Source organism: Eubalaena glacialis, chromosome 1 (assembly GCF_028564815.1).
Source record: "Eubalaena glacialis isolate mEubGla1 chromosome 1, mEubGla1.1.hap2.+ XY, whole genome shotgun sequence".
Taxonomy (NCBI): Eukaryota; Metazoa; Chordata; class Mammalia; order Artiodactyla; family Balaenidae; genus Eubalaena; species Eubalaena glacialis.
In genome coordinates this window covers 35,986,602-36,006,446 of record NC_083716.1, presented here as the reverse complement: position 1 = coordinate 36,006,446, position 19,845 = coordinate 35,986,602, and the positions used below count along the sequence as shown (strand labels likewise).

Below are 19,845 nucleotides of genomic sequence, written 5' to 3'. Positions count from 1 at the left end.
ACCCTCTCCAGCATTTGCATAACTTTAGGGGTTAATATCCAGAATATATAAAGAACTCTGAAACTCAACAACAAAAATAAATAATCCAATTAAGAATTGGGCAAAGGGGTTAAATAGACATTTCTCCAAAGGTGATATACAAATGGCCAACAGGCATATGAAAAGATGCTCAATCAACATCACTGATTATCAGAGAAATGAAAACCAAAACCGCAATAATATATCACCCTTTAGGATGGCTACTGTCAAAAACAAAACAGAAAATAGCAAGGGTCAGTAAGGACATAGAGACGTGGGAACCTTTGTGCACTACTGGTGAAATTGTAAATTGTGCAACCCCTATGGAAAACAATGTGGCGATTCCTTCAAAAATTAAACAGAATTACCTTATGATCCAATAATCTCATTTCTGGGTATATATGCAAAAGAATTTAAAGCAGAGTCTGGACACCCATGTTCATAGATGCACTATTCACAGTAGCCAAGGAGGTGGAAGCATTCCACATATCCATCAACAGATAACAAAATGTGGTGTATATAGTGGATACAGCCTTTAATTATTCAGCCTTTAAAACGAAGGAAATCCTGTCATGTCCTACAACATGGATGAACTTGAGGACATTACGCTAAGTGAAATAAGCCAGTCACAAAAAGACAGACACTATGTGATTCCACTTGAGGTATCTATATCATAATACAGACAGTATTATGCTTTTTACTGGGGCTGGGAGGAGGGGGAAAAAGGAGTTGTTAGTGTAAGGTTTTCAGTTTGTCCCAGTGAAAAAATTCTGAAGATCTGTTTCACAACAGTGTCAGTATACACAACACTGCTCAAGTATACACTTAAAAACAGTTAAGACGGTAAGTTTTGTGTTCTGTGTTTTTTACCACAATTAAAATTGCAAAAAAAAACTTTAGAAGAAAGGAAAATTATGACCAGTTTTCTTCATGAATACAGATGCAAAAATCAAGAAAATACTAGCCAACTGAATCCAGCAACATATGAAAAGGATTGTACATCATGACCAAGGTTGGTTCAATGGTGATATACCATATTACTAGAATAAAGGTGTGAAAACTACATAATCATCTCAGTAGATGAAGAGAAAGCATTTGACAAAATCCAGTACTCTTTCTTGGTAAAAACACTCAACAGATTATGACTAGAAGGGAACTGCCTCAACCTGAAAAAGGTATCTACAAAAAACCCACAGCTGTCATCATAGTTAATGTTGAAAGCTTTTCCCCTTCGATCAGGAATAAGACAAGGATGTCTGCTTTCACCAATTCTATTCAATATTGTGCTAGAGTTTCTAGCTAGAGTAACAAGACAAGAAAAAGAAACTAAAATCATCCAGACTAGAAAAGAAGTAAAACTATTTCTGTTTGCACATGGTATGGTCTTGTATATAGAAAATCCTTAGGAGTCCACAGAAAAAGTATGTTAGCTAGAAAACAAGCTTAGCAAGGTTACAGGATACAAGAACTAGGAATAAATGGGAAATGTACAATCCAAAAATGAAAGTTAAAAAAGTTATTTCATTTTACAGTAGAATCAGAAGGAATAAAATACTTAGGAGGAATATGTTTAACCAAAAAAGGTGTAAGATTTGTGTACTGAAAACTACAGTACAGCAAAAGAATTTAAGAAGGCCTCAATAAATGGGAGGGCATCCCATGTTTCTGAATTAGAAGACTTACTTAATATTGCTAAGGTGGCAGTCCTACCCAAATTGCTCTTCATATTCAATGAAAATTCTAACCACAATTCTAACTGCCTTTTATGGGACCTGGAATAGTCAAAACACTCTAAAGAACAAAAACATTGAAGGACAATTTCAAAACCTGCTTCAAAGCTCTAGTAATCAAGACGGTGTGATACTGGCATAAGCGTAAACATATAAATGAGTGAAACAGAATTGAGAGTCAGAAATAAATCCATATATGTATGATGAGTTTATTTTCGACACGGGGCCAAGTTAATTCAAGGAGAAAGAATAATCTTTCAACCAATGATGCTAGAAGAACTGAATATCCACATGTAAAGAATGAACTCGGATCCCTACCTCATGCTATGTACAAAAATTAATTCAGAACGGATCAAATACCTAAATGTAACAGCTGAAACTATAAAACTCTTAGAAGAAAACATAGGGATAAGTTTTCATGACCTTGGATGTTGCAGTGGATTCTTAGAAGTGACACCATCAGGACAAGCATCAAAAGAAAGTTAAATTAGACTATCAAAATTAAAAACTTTTGTACATCAAAGAACACTATCAAGAAAGTGAAAAGACAACCTGCACAATGGGAGAAAGTATTTGCAAATCACATGTATGATAAGCCTTTGTATCCAGAATGTATAAACTGCTTTTACAAGTCAACAACAAAAAGATAATCTTTTTTTTTTAAGTGGGCAAGGGATTTGAATTGTATATTTTCCCTGGAGAAATGTCTGATAGCCAATAAGCACATTAAAATATGCTACACATCATTAGTCATTAGGGCTATGCAAATAAAAATCACCATGAGGTACCACTTCACATCCACTAGAATGGCTATAATTTTTAAAAAAGGAAAATAATAAATGTTGGGTAGAATGTGGAGAAATTGGAACCCTTATACATTACTGATGGTAAGGTGAAGTGCTGCAGCTGCTGTGAAAAACAGTTTGGCAGTTCCTCAAAAAGTTTAACAGAGTTACCATATGACCCAACATTTCCACTCCTGAATACATGCTCAAGAGAATTGAAAACATATGTTCACACAAAATCTTGTACATGAATGTTCATAACAACATTATTCGTAATAGCCAAACAGTGAAAACAGCCCAGATGTCCATCAACTTATGAATGGATAAAATGTGATAAATCTTCCCATTGGAATATTAGTCAGCTATAAACTGGAATTAAATACTGATACATGCTACAACATGTACAACATGAATGAACCTTGAAAACATTATGCTAAGTGAAAGAAGCCAAACACATATTGTATGATTCCATTTATATGAGATGTCCAGAATAGGCAGTTCCATACACAGAGAAGGTTAGATTAGCAGTTGTCAGGGTCTGGGGACAGGGAAGAATGAGTAGTGACACCTGGTGGGTATGGAGTTTCTTTGGGGGTGATGAAAATGACCTGGAACCAAATAGTGGTAATGGTTGCACAGCCTCACGAATATACTAAAAACTACTGAATTGTGTGCTTTAAATGGTGACTTCTGTAGTGTTTGAATTATATTTCAATTTGTTTAGAAGTCAAAAAAAGTCAAGCTCGACAATTACGTTAGCTGGTGGAGATACTAACCATACCATTCTGAAGACGAGAGAAAAAACATTGTAAGGTGTTTGGGCTTAAAAACAAAAACAAAAAATTCAATAATCATTATCACAAGAACTAGAATTTGTTGAAGTGTATCCTAGAACTGGAAGCCCGTCTAACTTGTGACATGGACCACTATCTGACTTCAGATCTAGTCTTTATAACTCTTCTAAAAACAAAGGGATAAAGAGTAAAAAAAAAGCCTCTAGGGGGGCTTCCCTGGTGGTGCAGTGGTTGAGAATCTGCCTGCCAATGCAGGGGACACGGGTTCGAGCCCTGGTCTGGGAAGATCCCACATGCCGCGGAGCAGCTAGGCCCATGAGCCACAACTACTGAGCCTGCGCGTCTGGAGCCTGTGCCCCGCAACAAGAGAGGCCATGACAGTGAAAAGGCCCGCGCACCGCGATGAAGAGTGGCCCCCGCTTGCCACAACTAGAGAAAGCCCTCGCATAGAAACAAAGACCCAAAACAGCCAAATAAATAAATAAATAAATAAATAAATAAATAAATAAATAAGTCAGGAGCTCTTTAAAAAAAAAGCCTCTAGGGTAACCACCTTAGAAGCAGAAAGGAGCCTTTTTGGAAGTGTTCCTCTTCTGGCCTGAGTTAGAAGGGACAGGTTAAAAGGCAAGGGGATTGTTCCATGAAAGGGGAAGTTAACATTCTTGAAACACAAACCAAACCTTTTCCATGTATTACTTCTTCAAATGTACAGGTGTGCTGAAATGTTGATCCCCTCAGGGCAGCAGAGCAGGGTCTGGGCTACACATCCACTGCCCCAGGGGTCTCCCTTTTAACCCCTCTGCGTGTAGTACGAATGTTTCCATCTCCTATGTGTGTCATGAAATGAAATGGTTAGGGAAGAAGCACTGCTCTTAGGGTCATCTCTTTAAGGTTCGCCCCACCTGCCTTATCATCATCTACTGATCGCCCTTAATTGTCATTACTCCTCTTAAGATATGTCAACTACTTTTCAGAGAGCTATACAGCAGTTCCCAAGTGCACCTAGCTAGGAAACAACAAGGTTAATTTGGTGTAGTTACATTTTTATAGAGAGAATGCATAATTGTTATATTTTTATTTCCAAAGTACTTACAAATCAAATATTAAATAATCCAAGATGGAATTTTGTTAGCGATCGATGTCAAACCTTATTGGATTATGAATTCCAGAAATAAGCTTTTGCCTACTTTTTAAAATCTTTGCTCTTCTGACATCTCTATACTTACTAATAATTTTAAGAAGGTTGTAAGTAATGACGCCAGGTCATTTCTGCAGGTTCTTTCAACATTAGACTTTCTCGCGGATAAGAATACACTTAAAGGGTCTTCCAGTACCCTCACATTATTCTCTGACTTAACTGGGACCTATGAAACATGCTAACAATTATTTATTAGCTGTTTAGAGCAAGAAAACGATAGGAAACCTTGATGAGGTTGAGATGATGTGAGCAGATAACAGAGAGAACATCTATGTGTGTATCTGTCACTTTGTTTTCATGCTGACTAGAATGTCAGTCTTCCCATTTGAAATGGGTAGAATACACGTCTTGCTTTAGATGTGACTTTTAACTTCTGTTTTCTTTTAATGGGTACTTTACCATCTGAATTGTGATCAGGTGTCATTTGTAGGTTAGTTTCTTTTGGTCTTGGCTGGGAAATATATTTTGCTAGGAATATATTTTGACTGGAGAGTTCTACTTTTTGACTTAGTGGATTAAAGAACATCTCCAAATTGTTGACCTAATTTCCTAAACATAAGTAGAAGTAACACTTTATACCTTTAAAAAATTCAATTGCTGGGTTTTGTTTTTGTTTTTAGTATTGATAACTTTTAAGGTTTGGGAATATAGTTTTGTTTCACAAATTGGTTCATGTTTATCATGTCTACAACCTCATTTTGACTCATTTTGGGTGTCCATTCTAGATTGGTTCTTATATTTTAGTGATGTTCAGGCTTAATGAATGAATTAGTACTGCTAACGAAATGCGAAAAATCAAGGCATATACAACATTGTTTTTCCAGTAAAGTACTGCCACAGCCCATCAGACACTGACTGGGCATATTTCTCCCCAACCAAGAGTTCATACTACACGACTTCTAGTTGGTGGGGATCTTGTGGCCTAACTGGCTTCTCTCTGTTGAATCCAAAGTCTCCTCAGAGCCCCATTTGAAATCACTGCTTTTAAAAAAAAAAATTTTTATGTTTGATAGTTTTTTTTAAGGTGCCTAATTCTTTCAAAAGTGACAAAATATTTTATATGCTTTTTGTGACTTTATTTTCAATTAAACTCATGATGTATTCTTTACCAAAAGGTTTAGAGGAATGCAGATTGCATGTTTGCAAGGATTTTCCTAGTACACATGATGGTACATGATATTCTTGAAGAATATCATCTAAGTACCCAAGAATTAGGAACATTTTTACTCACAAGTACTAAAGAGCTGTAAATTGAAACATTTTCAGAATACGTCTTGAAAATACTCAAAATGATAGTGGGAATGACACCTGTAGTGTTATTAAAAGCGAGGTAAAATATTTTCATTAGTAATCTTTATTTCCTTTAGGGTTTAATGAAGAAATTCATTCGGTGTTCTACACGTGTAACTGTGGGAACTATTAAAAAATTTCTAAGTTTAAAACTAAAACTTCCAAGTTCTTATGAGGTAAGTTAATAATCTAATCTTGATCATTTTGATAATTCTAATCTGAAGTAAAATTCTAACAAATTAATTTTGTGGAAACTGGTTACTTTCATGTTAAAAATTTTTGGAATGTAATATTCTATTTGTTTAATCTGTGTTTTTGAATTTAACGTCCTGACTAAAACATGATACTAATAAACTTAATGTTTTATAATTAGAGGAGATATTTAAATAACATTAAGTATTCTTGAAATAAATATCCCAGCTAAATGGATACTTTTTTTTTTTTTAATGCCAGCATGCTTTATGGTATGTCTTTTTTTTTCAATCTGAGACCTTTCAATCCATTTTAATGAATTCTTTATAGACTTCTTTTTCAGAATGTAAAACATTGTCTTTTTATCAAGGGGATTTTGTAATGTTCATTTAGTTCTATAACATGCAAAAATGATATTTGCTTAGACCTAAGTAAAACCAACATACTGCATCTGCATACATGTAGTCTACAAGTTTCTTACAGGAGAAGTCAGTTGCCCTGATGTTGATCACAGTACAGCTTGTAATGTGTGCAGTGTTAGAGAATGTTTATGACCCTATAGCTCTGGCTATCCCTTACAAGGAGATGTGGCTACCATTTCTCACCTGCCCAAACGGCAGTCTTGCAACTTGTATGAATTTCCTCTTCCTCCCCTTTGAGTTCCACTAGTCGCATCTAAAACAACTAAAGATCGAGGCTAGCTTCCTGTATAAACAGAGACATCAAAGGAAAAGTAGTTTTTCAGGCTTATGTACAATAGTATTCATATGAACAGTCATAGCAGAAATTAAACAGGATTTGAACATAGGCATTGACAAGTATTAAGTCTGTATTTTGAGGAAACCTCTGAACCTGACCTTATTTTAAAATGTCTTGCAGATGACTAATTAATCTGTGGATTAAGAATTAATTCTTATGTGTTTGGTCCTATAAAAAAATTTCCAGAGATAGTAACTTTTACATTAGGAAAAAAATTGTGAATGTTAAAGCCATATGTACTTGATAAAAGTAAAAGAAAAAAAAAGATTTATAGATATAAACACAGTGAAATAGAAAATGAAATTGTTTTTATAATTTGGTTTTGCTCTTTATTCTCTTCTTGCAAAATACCACCTGCAGTTTTATTTCCTTACTTTCAAGCGTGACTCATTGAGTTATTTTCTAGTTTTCAGGAAGTTGTTAGAGCTGAGAGAACTGTTACTCTCATAGAGTCTTACCGCTGGCACTTACTATATACATTTCTCTATAGACTTTTCTATAGAAAGGATGGAAGGGGGAGAAACTGAATTCACTGACATCTCCTTATCTATCCCAATGCAAAGAACTTTCCCTATGATTTTTAGTAATATTTACTGTTCCCCCCTTATTTTGCTGCCCCACATGTAAGGGGATGATTTAATGAAATACCTGACAGCTGAAGCGTCTGTAACAGCACTGGTAACTGGGACAGGATGGTTTGGTTTTCAAATGACTATAATAGAAGCTGCGTACCTAGTTGGGAATTGCATCCTAAGTAAGTCCCTCTACCTCTTTGCTTATGAATTTATTTTACAGGCAAGATAAAGAAAATAAGACTATCTACTTTGTTCTTTTAAAAATAAAATGGTGTCTGAAAAACATTCTGAGGTCCATTTAAGTCACCATAAATCATCCAAAAATCAATATAATTTAGCTAATAATTTATCTAGTACAATTGGAACTATACTCATTTTAGACTTAAAGTTCAAAACTCCAGTCTCTCTCTAGCCAGACAAGAATTATTTAAAAGCCATTCTTCTTCCTCCTTTCCACACTTTAAATTAAATCCTATCAGTTTGCTTTTAATCTCTAGAGAACAGAAATGTTTCATTTATAGGGATCTATGATAAATGCTTGTTTAATGTTGCTTTGTTGAATTCATAAATCATAGCCACAGCTCCTGTGGCCTTGTTAAGGACTTGGGGGGAGCAGGGGTTGTTTGGTTGCTGCAACTCTAGAGCAAAAGTGAGCATTGATAAGTATGACCCTTTTTTGAAGTTCCATACAAGGTGGGAAGACGGCATGGTAAATATTATGCAGGTTACCAGCTAAGCAGAGCAGAGAGGTGGAGAGCCCTGGGAGACGCAGGCCTGTGGCCTGGTCCTAATTGTTCTGTCAGCTTGAATGCCTTGAAGCCCCCAAAAATCATGTATCCATATCCATTCATTTACCCACTGCAAATATAAACTAATGCAGAGGAGGAAAGCAGCTCCTTCAAATGAGAGATGAATTCATAAGCCAAATGTGCCATGAGGAATTATAAGGTTTCCACAATTCCTTCTCATTCAGTAAGAAATCACAGAAATATGTCTAAATCTCAAAGGCTGCACAGAGACATAGACTAAGAAAGTTCACATTACGTTTCAAAATTAGGTGATGAACTTGAGATAGAGGTATGTGGGACAAGACAGACAGTCATTCATGTTAATTATATCTGAATTGTTAATACCTATGAGATGAGGCAGTGCTTTTAATAGAAAGATCCAGTGTTCTTTTCAAATAATGGACACTACTTCTATTTTGATATAAATATTTGAATCTTTTTTGAAATTTGGAAAAAAAAGTGTAAAACACTTATGAATTGAGAATTATTTATGTTAATGGATCTTTAACTATTCTTTTTAAAGTTGGATGTGCTGTGCAATGGTGAAATTATGGGGAAGGATCATACTATGGAGTTCATCTACATGACAAGATGGCGACTAAGAGGCGAAAACGTAAATTGCTTTTATATTTACCTACGTGTATATTTAGTTCTTTACCATTATGTTATTCAAATTTAACAGTTACTTAGACACTTTAAAAAAAAAAAAAACTAGCTTGGGAGGGAAGAAACTGGTTCCTCTTACTGTTTCTCAGCTACTCCATGATGGTTGGTCCCAAGTACAAGGCTGAGATGTGTGTTAGATGTGGTTTTGTTATATTTAAGGTAAGTTTAAAACATCAGTTTGAATATGTTCAGAACTCAGCTAACCTAGAGACGGAGGAGATAGCACTTACCTTTTTTTAAACCCCAGTAAATTATGGGAACTTTTAAGTTCTGCCCTGACTAGTATGTTTAATGGTTAAGATATTTTTTGTTTGTGGTAGAGGAAACAGATAGGGTAGAATCTAGATAATCTTTTTTTCAGGTACCACCTTTACATTGAAAGTATAAAATCGGACCGAAGGGTAAGTGAGTTTGCAGTGGTTTCTGATGCCAGAATTAGATTGTTGTACCTTAGGCCCCAGGCAATATGGGAGAGATGATTAAAAGGAGGAAACTAAGAAAATTTTTTTAAAAACCCAAAAAGAGTTTGTATTTTGAACTATATCTTTGATTAGGGTTAATTAGAAGGTTCAAGTGTATCTTATCTGAGTTATATGTAACATTGATATTAGGGAAATTTGAGGGGCTAGGGATTATAACGCTGATATGTAGCAGTAAGGAATACAGTAGTAATTATAAAAAACACAAAATTAAGAAATGCAGCCTCACACAATTACAGTGGCTCAAAAACATACTTATGTTGAATGTAAACATCTATGGAACTTTTTTTTTTTTTTTTCAGAAGAACTGTCTTGGTATGATACAATAATAAATGAAGCACGTAACTTCTTAATTCAGAATTTTTTTCTATTCACATCCCACTTGGATGACGCCTTCCTTGTGAGGCTGAGTTCTCGTGACCAGGAGGAATAAGTTATGTTCTAGTCCCAGCCACCAACTGGTTGTGTGCCTTGAGGAACTCATGAAACCTCTCTAGGGCTCCTTTTTTTTTTTATTCTAATTGTCTTTGTATTTGGTAAATTACTACTTGCCTATGACATTTTATATATTTTTAAATGGTTGTACATACATCACTCTCATTTAATCCATCTAACCAGAATGTTTCGGGTACCAAGTGCAGATTACAGATGTAGTCAGTTCTCCTGCCTGGCCCTGCTGGGGCCTAAATATTGTGGTATTACACATAATAGTAATACCACAATATTGGTGTAATTTTAGCTTTCTTTGATAGTTCATTGGACACTTCAGTATGTGTTAGTGCTTGATATCATCATTATGAATAGGTTTGCCTTAAGGTTGAAGAGCTGTAACTCGTCATCCACTGCAAGACATCTACTGATACTCACTTGTCCTTCACCAGATCCCTTCCCAAAGGTCTCCCACACTGCCAGTTATTTTAATGTCAAAGCATGAAAGAGCTAATTCATAGAAATTGTTATTAATAAAGAGAAACCAGTCTACTACAGTTGTGCTTCTGATTACACATTTCCAAATAGTTTAAATTCCCTGGTTAAGGCATATTTTAATAAAAATTGGTTCAAAAAAATGGTTTAGTACCTTATTTTTATTCAGGTGAAAACAACCAATAAATAGAAAAAAATACCACATTTTATACTTAGTACAACAGTAAAGTAATAGCCCATTTCATTTTTTTGGCTTGACAACCCTGTTTTTTGTTTGTTCTCCTCCTCTAAACCTGTTTCTCCCTCAGCCTTCACATTCTCAGCAGTTCCAAGATTAATAGTTCCATTTTTCCAGTTTCTCAGACCCAAATCCCTAAAGTCAGTCCTGATGAGTTTCATCCATCCTTAGCAAATTCTTTGACCTCTACCGTCAAAATACAATAATGAGAATCCAGTTACACCTTATCACCTCCTCTTCTGTCACTCTGGTCCAAGCCACTGGCACTCTTCTTCAGAATTTCTATAAAAGTCTCTTAACTGGGCTCCATGCTTCTACTCTTTTTTTTTTTTTTTTTAACATCTTTAATTTCTCACAGCTATGTGTTTTAGTTTTTTATTTTATTTTTTTACATCTTTATTGGAGTATAATTGCTTTACAGTGGTGTGTTAGTTTCTGCTGTATAACAAAGTGAATCAGCTATACCTATACATATATCCCCATATCTCCTCCCTCTTGCGTCTCCCTCTTACCCTCCCTATCCCATGCTTCTACTCTTGCTGCCACCTGTGCCCCCTCCCATCTTCACCCAACACAGCAGCCAGAGTGACCCTCTTAACACAAGTTAGAACATGTCGCTTCTGTGCTCTAAATTCTCCCTTACCATCTAATGGCATTTAGATAAAAGCCAAAGTCCTTCCAGGGACCTATAGATGGTGGACCCCACACAGTTTTCCCCAAAGACATCTTTGCTCTTACCCTTTGCTCCCTCCTCTCGCTTCACTGGCCTCTGTGTTTGTTTCCTCTAACATGCCAGGCTTGCCCTTGCCTCCCCAAATATCCACCTAACTTGTTCCCTTTACCCCCTTCACTCAGAGAATTTTGCTTCTACATCCCCTCCTCAGTGAGGCCTCTGACTTCCGTTAATAGTCCAACCCCTCTCCTGATCTGGCACTCTTAACCCCTTGTCATGCCTTGCCGTTCTCCACAGTATTTCATACCATCACTATGCCTCTTCTGTATGTTTATTGTTTGTCCCCAACTAAAATGTAGCCTGAGGGTAGGAATGATTATTTGTTCACTGCTCAGTCTCCAGCACCTAAAGCAGTGCCTAGTACAGATACTCAGTAAGTATTTGTTTGAAGAGTAAATTGAATGAAAGTTTTGTCTTTTATAAGGTAGTAGTTAGGCAAAATATAGCCTAAAGATCACTTTGTTTATTTCAGTCTGTTTCCCATTTGTTTTCTGTTAAACAAATTTTAAATTTTTGCTCATGTTCCAGTTAATTATGAGTTATTATAATTGATGAATTCTGACAGTTGGAGTGAATGGACAAACTAACAATAAAACAATTCTTTCTTGATTAAGCCCCTTCCAGCATATTTATTGCAGTCACATCCTTTCCCATCTCTACCCTTCATTGCCAGCAAGATGCCAGATTGTCTGAAAAGCTCTCGTTACTGTCTCTACTGGCATTGCTAACTGGCTCTGTCTTGGGCTGGGGTCGGCATATTTCCTAAACTAATGACCGCCTTATGGTTCTTTCACTTACTTCTGGTACTTTTTTATATTAAAACATTTTAATCTACCTGGGATTTGTTCATTTACACACACACACCTACAACAAGGCTAAGACTCTAAAACTTATTCTAAGAATTTTTTGCCAGAAATACAGTTTATTGCATAAGTCATACTTTGCCTCATTGTTTTGAGATGTCACCATTATCTGTGCATATGTATCTAGACATATGTGTACACATGCAGATGTGTATATCTATGTTCCTGGACATTGTTTTGTTCTTCTGAGTAGGACTTATCCTACACCAGCATTTCACATCATAGCTTTTATAAAAATCTGATCACATAACACCCCTATCTAAAACTCCTCAATTGTCCATTTTCTTTGGGATATATTTAAATAAAGTCCAAACTAACTTATAAGGAAAATAGTTGGGCCTTCTAGGTTACTTTATGATGTCTATCAGCATCTGTTAGGAAAAAGCTCATTATTATTATTTTTTATATTGTGTTGGCTAGTTTTCCCCCTTTATTGTTTAGGTGAGCTTGAGAATGGGATTGTGATTGGCATTGGATTAAATTTCTTGATTGACTTGGCTGACATTTGCAGTCTTTTATTCTGTTTGGTGCTGTGGGGTGCCCTCTGAAGTTCTGGACTCTTCTCTGTGTCTCTGAGTAGAGTCTGTGGTTTTCTTCCCTCTTCATGTTGGATGCCACCTCTGCCTTTCTGGGTCTTTTGCCTCAGGCAGGATCCCCCGTATTCAGATCACCTCTTGGCCTTGTCCTCTTGCTAGACTCCTAGGGGGAACCTCGGGGAGTCAGTTTTGCCTCCACTCCTCAGGAGCAGGACATTTCTGCCTGTGCCACACAGCATCTGGGCCACTCCTCCCCTTTATCCTGGGACGGTTTCACTTCAGGCTCAGCCTGCTTTCTGTCCTCTGTGCTCTTTCTGGATCCTTGTCTTCATTGTGATGCATTTTTGAAAGACTTTTATCTTTAGGAATCAAATATCCAGTCAAACTTAGCTAAGTCCCAGAAATTTTTCTGTTCATAACAGTATTTGCACCTCAAGATTGGTGTTCATCTTTTGCTTATTAGTGGGAGAAAATGTACCTTTTTTTAAACCATTGCTTCTCAAACTTTAATGCAAATCACAAAACACCTGGGGAATCTTGGTAAAATACAGATTCTGATTCAGTAGTTCTGGGGTGAGGACAGAAATTCTGCATTTCTGACAAGCTCCCAGGCGTTGCCGGTGCACCTGATATTTGGGCCACCCTTTGAGTAAGATGATTTTAGGGGACATGATCCATGACCACTGGCCTGCCCTGTAGTTTCCACATCCATAAATTGAGGGTGTAGAATTGAAGAATTAGACCTCAGTTTAGAAGGAACTTAATCACCAATCTAATTACATGGATTCTGTTTATAATATCCATGCAGTGTTCATCACATTTTTTGAAACATAAACGGGTTCATATGTATTGTTTTGCAGCTTCTTTTTCTCATTTGTTAATATGTCTTGTGGAGAATCAGTAAATTTTAAAATAATTATTTGTAACAAGTTGATAGTATTCCACTTGTGTGGCTGTAGCATAATTTGATTAATATACTCGTTTGATTTGACTCATTTAGATTTTTTTCAAATATTTTGACATTACAAACAATGCTGTATTCCAGTGTGTATATCTTTTTGCACAGGTGGAAGCATATTTATTGGCTAAATTCCAGATGTGGATTTACAGCAGAGTATGCATGTTTAAAATTTTGATAGATACTGATAAATTGTCCTCTAAAAAGTTTTTAGCAGTTTATAGTCATACCAATAATGTATGAGTGCCCATTTTCTGATACCCTCACCAACACTTCATATTTTCAATTTTGTATTTCTTGTGTGAAGTTTCTTTCCATATCCATTGCCCCTTTTTTCCATTGTGAAGTTTATCTTTTTCTTACTGACTCCTAGGAGCTCTTTATGTATTCTGGATATTCATCTTTTATTATGTACTTTGCAGCTATTTCCTCCCAGTTGTATCCCGCTGCATAGTTTTGCCTCAGTTTTTTGGTCCTTAAAATTGGGGTAATAATACCTATCTTGAAAAATTTTAGTAAGAATGAAATATTATATAATAAAGTACTTAGCAGAGTGCCAGACATAATAAATGTTATTTTATTAATAGCGTATGTATGTTTGCTTTCATTATTATTATAATTCTCTCCTCCTACACTTAGTCTCATGTCTGCAAGCTAACTGTTAATATCTCTGTCTCTTCAGCCTCAGCTTTCACCCTGAACTCATGTTCTTCCTGCTTACCTTTCCTTGGGTAGGTTGAGTACCTACTCTCAGGACTCCCCCTTTTCCCAGATAATCCTGATTGGTTTTCTCTCTTCCAACAACCACTGCCAGCCCCTACCTAAAGTTACCGCACCACGTTTGTCTTGCTTTGCTTTCTTTGCATTACCAAGCAATTTTAGGAAAAACAAACATCTACCTTGACTGATACCAAAGAGATTAATAGGAAAAAAAAAAAAAAAAAAACAGTGAAATTTGCCTCTTTCTACTCTCTTTACTTGTTAAATGCTATTTGGGACTTGCGTAGTTAGGCAAAGTCTGATAGGCCCCAGTGTGGGGAGTCTTCGGAGAGAAGGGGGAAGGTTGTCAACGATAGCAGTGCTGGGCGTGTCTTACAGCATGTTGATGAGCCCAGTACAGAAATTCAAGGACTAACTTCTAGGGAAAAAATTGCTAAAGTCTTTCAGGAAATGGAAAATATCTAAAATTTTATTTTAAAAGCTACCAGTGTATTTGTTTTAATAATTGCTTACTTAAATATTCTTCCAAAGTATATTTTAAAAACCTGCTCTGGGATGTTAGATTTATCCTGGTTAATTTGTATCTCACATATTTTTAATCTTTTTTTTTTTCTGTTTTGAAAAAGCACACGATGTTGAATTCATATATGCATAATTTTAAAGTGTGTTATGTTTCATAATTCCATTACAGTTAACATGTTTATGCTTAATAAGGGTTCAGGATAATATTGAAAAATCAAGATTTAGGAATGATTTTTTAATATGAATGGTTAACCGTTAAAAGATGGTAGATTTAGAAATGAATCTACTCACTAGTTTAAAAATATGTTCATTCATTGATTTACTCATAAAACATTTGAGTGGCTGCTGTGTGCCAGTTCTGTGCCTTAGCTCTTAAGATTGCGAATATGAATAAGATTCAGACTCAAAGAGCTCACAATCTAATGCTATTAAAATAGTTATGGAGACTAAGAGTCTAATCGGAGGAATATAAAGAACCTAATCTAAAACAGAACATGGATCGCTTACAGGCTGAGGCAAGTTCCCTGCCCCTCTCAGAGCTCTGAGATCCTCAAACAGTGTTCCCTCTCAGGGTGGTTGAAGAGGAGATCTAGGAGAGATTACTCACAGGAAAAGTTGGAAGAAAGAGGGCCCCTCCTGGATTGAGAAGGCGAGGGTTTTCTCAGGAATTTAGTATTTGAAGAGGAGATGGAAAGGATAGGTCACCGTTTTGGTAAATATTTGCAGAATATTAACAAAACTCATATATCTAGAGACTAAAATAATTTCAAGCTAAAATTTACCAGTCACTAAGTTATTAAAGACTTTTTCCAAAAACAACTACCATATTTTGGAAAGTGTTTACTTAATCATGTTGACTCATGTTTGACGTTAAAATATTTTAAATATGTATCCAGTTGTGGATGCCTCTTATCTGATGAGTTCATCTCCTCCGCAGTTTCGGTGTCTGAACTGCTCAGCTTCGCAAGTCTGCCCTCAGGATGGCCCTTTGTATCAGGTAAGAGGCACTCACGACTGTACATATGACCCTATGATGCCTGCCTGCCACAAAGGTGACTGCTTTCACCCCAAACTCAAGTTCCTAAGACATGTAACTTTGCAAAACTAAGACTCACTTGAGCTACAAAACTTCGTCTTTTCAACTTATATCCCCAAAGTTTCCCATTATTTTAGTTCTCTTGAATTATCTATTTTATTTTGCCAAACTAAAAATGAAGTTATAAATGTTAAGGCCATTATTTATGCCTCAGGAATTTTTAATAATTACCGGTTTCAGCCCATGAGAAATCTCTGCTCCGTATTGGATCTCTGCTCTATACTTAACACTTCTTTGTGTGTGTGTTTTTTTAATCATTCACCCACAAGTGAAAGATAAAAGGCCAGATTAGGTGAAGCTAAATAACAGCAACAGCTAAATGCAGTTGTGAGCTTGCTTACTAGGCCCTGTCCTAAGGACTGTACTTGAGTTACCTCTTCTAGCGCAGAAATGATAGTGAACTGATTTAGTAATGCACTGAGAAAACGGGAACATACCTCTGAGAAAAGTTTATCTAATATAAGTACATTTTAAAAATTTGGAAAACAGAAGAGACTAAGTGTAGAATAGTAAGGATTACTGTTGAGTATAGAGATGATCTATGATCAACCTTAATCCATGGATTAACCATGGCATTTCTTAAAAATCTCCATTGTTCTTTTATCCCAGAAATTAAAGTAGTCTTCATAATTATTTCCTTGGAGCCAAGAAAGGAGAATTGTAATTATATAACAAACTTTACTAGCAGACTTACCTCTGATGTTGCAATTTTAGGGTTGGGACAAATAAATATATGTTAAGTATTAGAAGAACCACTTCAAATCAAAAATGTTAAATTAGCATTTTATCTAGAATTTCCCTCAGTCTCATTGTCAGTGCTGTGATTGTGGAAATCCCCACACTGTCATTAAAATGTGTGTTTCTTAATACACACTTTTTAAGTCCTGTTGTTTTTAGTAATGGAGTAAGCACATTTAGCAACTATAAAGGCCAATAGAAAATCATTTGGAGAAAAAAAACTCATCCTTCTCCTTATATTATGCAGTTGAGGGTGAGGGGTGAGTAAATAATTTAACTGAGCTGGTGAGAGATGCGTAGATGTTTCAGCTGACTTTAGCTTCACGGCTGATTTGGGGATGAACTGTAGTGCTGCTCCTGCCTTTAGTTATAACTCATACATACATGGCTTTTTGCTTTTACTCTTGGCACTGATGTCTATTTATTTCCTGAGAAATAGAGATATTCTTAAACTCTGATCTAAAGTTTTAGAGAACTAGAATAAGACCAAATTTTCAAAAATCCACACATACTTCCTTTTCTTACTTCAACACTTCATTATAGAGTATAGTCCTGTCAGAACATCTTTAGCCAAAAATCACCTAGAAAATTTCAAGGAAAAAATTATCACTATTATAAGAAGGTATTATATGTGTAGCTTTATACTATTAAATGTTTTAATTTTGTGAAAATTTCATGAAATAGACAGTTTTCTAGGAAAATAATAGTGGACCAACATTCACCCAAGAAGAAAATGTAAATTTTGGAAGACGTAAAAAAAATTAAATTACAGATACCTAAATATAAAACTACTTTTAATGGTCACGTTCTCTCATATTTTCAAGGAATAGATCATTCTCATTCTAAATTGGTTTAAGTCATTGAAAAAGATGGAATTTTTCCAAATGCATTTTACAAAGGTAACATAATCGTGAAAGCAGAAACTGACAGAGAACCTGCAATTAGAAAATGAGTATCAAATCTTATTTTGAACATAAAAACAAAGATGATAAATAACATACTAAATATACTAAAATAATATGCTAGAAGAATAATAAACCAAGACTAAGTAGTATTTTAATCAGAAATGCAAGAATGGCTTCATGCTGGGGAGAGGGAAATTATATATATATTACATCCTAAAAACACTAAGTCAAATAAATACTAGTAGATGCTGAAAAGGCATTTGATAAAATTTGATGTTAAGTCCTAATTTTTCCTGCAAGCTTCTTATTTTGAAAATTTTCAAAACAACAAAGTTGATGTAATACAAAGGAATATCTTTTACTTAGATTTACCAATTAACATTTTGCTACATTTTTTGCCCCCCTTTCTCCCTCTTCCTCTTCTCCTTATCTTGTTCATCTCTTTATAAATATATCTATTGTTTCTTTACAGAGCCGCTTGAAATTAAATTGCACGTATCATGACAGTCGACCTCTAAATACTTCAGCATATGTTTCCTAAGATCAAAGACCTTCTCATATGTAACCACAATCCCACTTTGCGCACAGGAAATTTAGTACATTAAATATTATAGTGATGTCAGTTCTTCCCATAATTAAGTTATGAAGTTTAATATAGTTTCAAACACATTTTTTACCAGATTCTTGTTTAACTTGACAAAGTCAGTCATTCTGAAGTTCATCAGGAAATATAACTTGGTGCCTCTGGTCAGTCCCATTTTTAAATGAGTAATCACGGGGCACATGCATGGCCACCTACTGAAATGTATTTTAAAGCCGAAGTAATTAAAATCCGGTACTATCTTAAACATAGACACATGAATAAAAAGAATAGCTCAGGAACATGAATCTATCAAGAGTATTTCAAATTAGTGGAGGGTAAAAAGATTAACAAATATCTATTGAGCCCTTAATTATGCACTGGGCAATCTTCTAGGCCCTGGGAACACAGAAGTAAAAAAAAATTCATTTCCTTCATGGAACCTATACTCTAATGATAACAGATGAAAGATAAATGAGTAAAATTTATAGTGTTAGAAGAAAAATTAAAGTAGATAAATAGAATATTTTAGATAAGATAGCCAAGAGAAGACCTCTTTGAGTTGGGGATTTTTGGTCAGAAAGAAGTGAGAGTAATAGCTGTGTGTCTGTCTGGGGTAGGGCCCTCTAGGCCTAGGGCACGCAGTGCAAAGATCCAGAGATGTGGTTGTGTCTGGTGGTTTGAGGGCTGCAAGGTGGCCAAGGGCCTGGAGCAGAGACAGCAGTTGACCGGGGAATCGGGGAACTTGGAGCATATATGTTGGGGTGGGATGTGATCTAGTAGGGTTTGTTTTCAGTTAATTGTGCTGAGACTTTTGGTGGTGGTGATGGGGTGGGGGGATTCAATCCATACCTCCCATTATAGGTGTTTTTCATGGCTAAAATGGTACACATTAAAAATGATACCATCAAAGATCAGGAAGAAAACATAACTAACTAACCTCAGAGTGAGGATGGCCTTTCTCATTGTACTTGTAAAAGGGAAGAAAACAAACCAAGTTGACTACTAATACTGAAAAGTACATGGCAAAAATACCATAAATAAGGAATATTTGCAATATATGACAGAAAGATTTGCTGCCCTAATACGTAAAGAATCCATACAAATCTGTAGGACAGGGTTCACCTTTCCATAGAAAAATGAACAAAAGACATGATAAGACAAATCACAAAAGAAGGAAACACAACTGGCTAGTAAACATATAAAGATGGTTAACTTATTTAGAAGTCAAAATGGAAGAAGAAATAAAATACTATTTTATGCTTATTAAATTTCCAAATTAAGAGAGAGGAAAGGAATAGTACTCATTATTGATGAGGCTACTGAAGAATGAGCACTCATATTTCTTCCAGAAATGTAAAAATAGAACAACTTTCTTAAAGTCCAGTGTGATAGCATTTACCAAAAAGCCTTTTAAAATGCTTATGCTGTCTGAATCAGCAGTTCTACTTCTAGGAACCAATCCTAAGGGTGCAGGGGAGATAGGTTGGGGAGTGGGGAATAGATCATTGGGTCACAATAAATTTATAATAGCAAAAAAAAAGAAATTAAAATATACAGTAAAAGATTTGTTGATAATTTATTGTACATTTCTATAAAGGAATCATATGTAGCCTTTAAAAATGATCACATATGACCATATTAAATACTGTAGAAATAAGTTTATGAAATTTTTTTAATGGACAAAATTCTTTTATGGACAAAATTATTTACCAAACAATATGTGTAGCGTGATTCCAGTTTTAAAAAGAAAAATAA

At 35.4% G+C, this 19,845-nt stretch overlaps 1 protein-coding gene across 5 annotated transcripts in view; it reads left to right on the top strand.

Moving 5' to 3' along the window:
- Positions 1-19,845, top strand: part of PCGF5 (polycomb group ring finger 5) — a 111,870-nt gene that overhangs the window by 88,502 nt on the left and 3,523 nt on the right. For 4 of the 5 annotated variants that reach the window (XM_061195227.1, XM_061195204.1, XM_061195212.1 and 1 more), the window contains exons 7-9: positions 5,893-5,991; positions 8,653-8,742; positions 15,706-15,765. In XM_061195227.1, coding sequence (XP_061051210.1) covers positions 5,893-5,991; positions 8,653-8,742; positions 15,706-15,765 — 249 coding nt within the window. The remainder of the gene's footprint in view (positions 1-5,892; positions 5,992-8,652; positions 8,743-15,705; positions 15,766-19,845) is intronic. The other variant, XM_061195235.1, reaches the window with a different exon arrangement.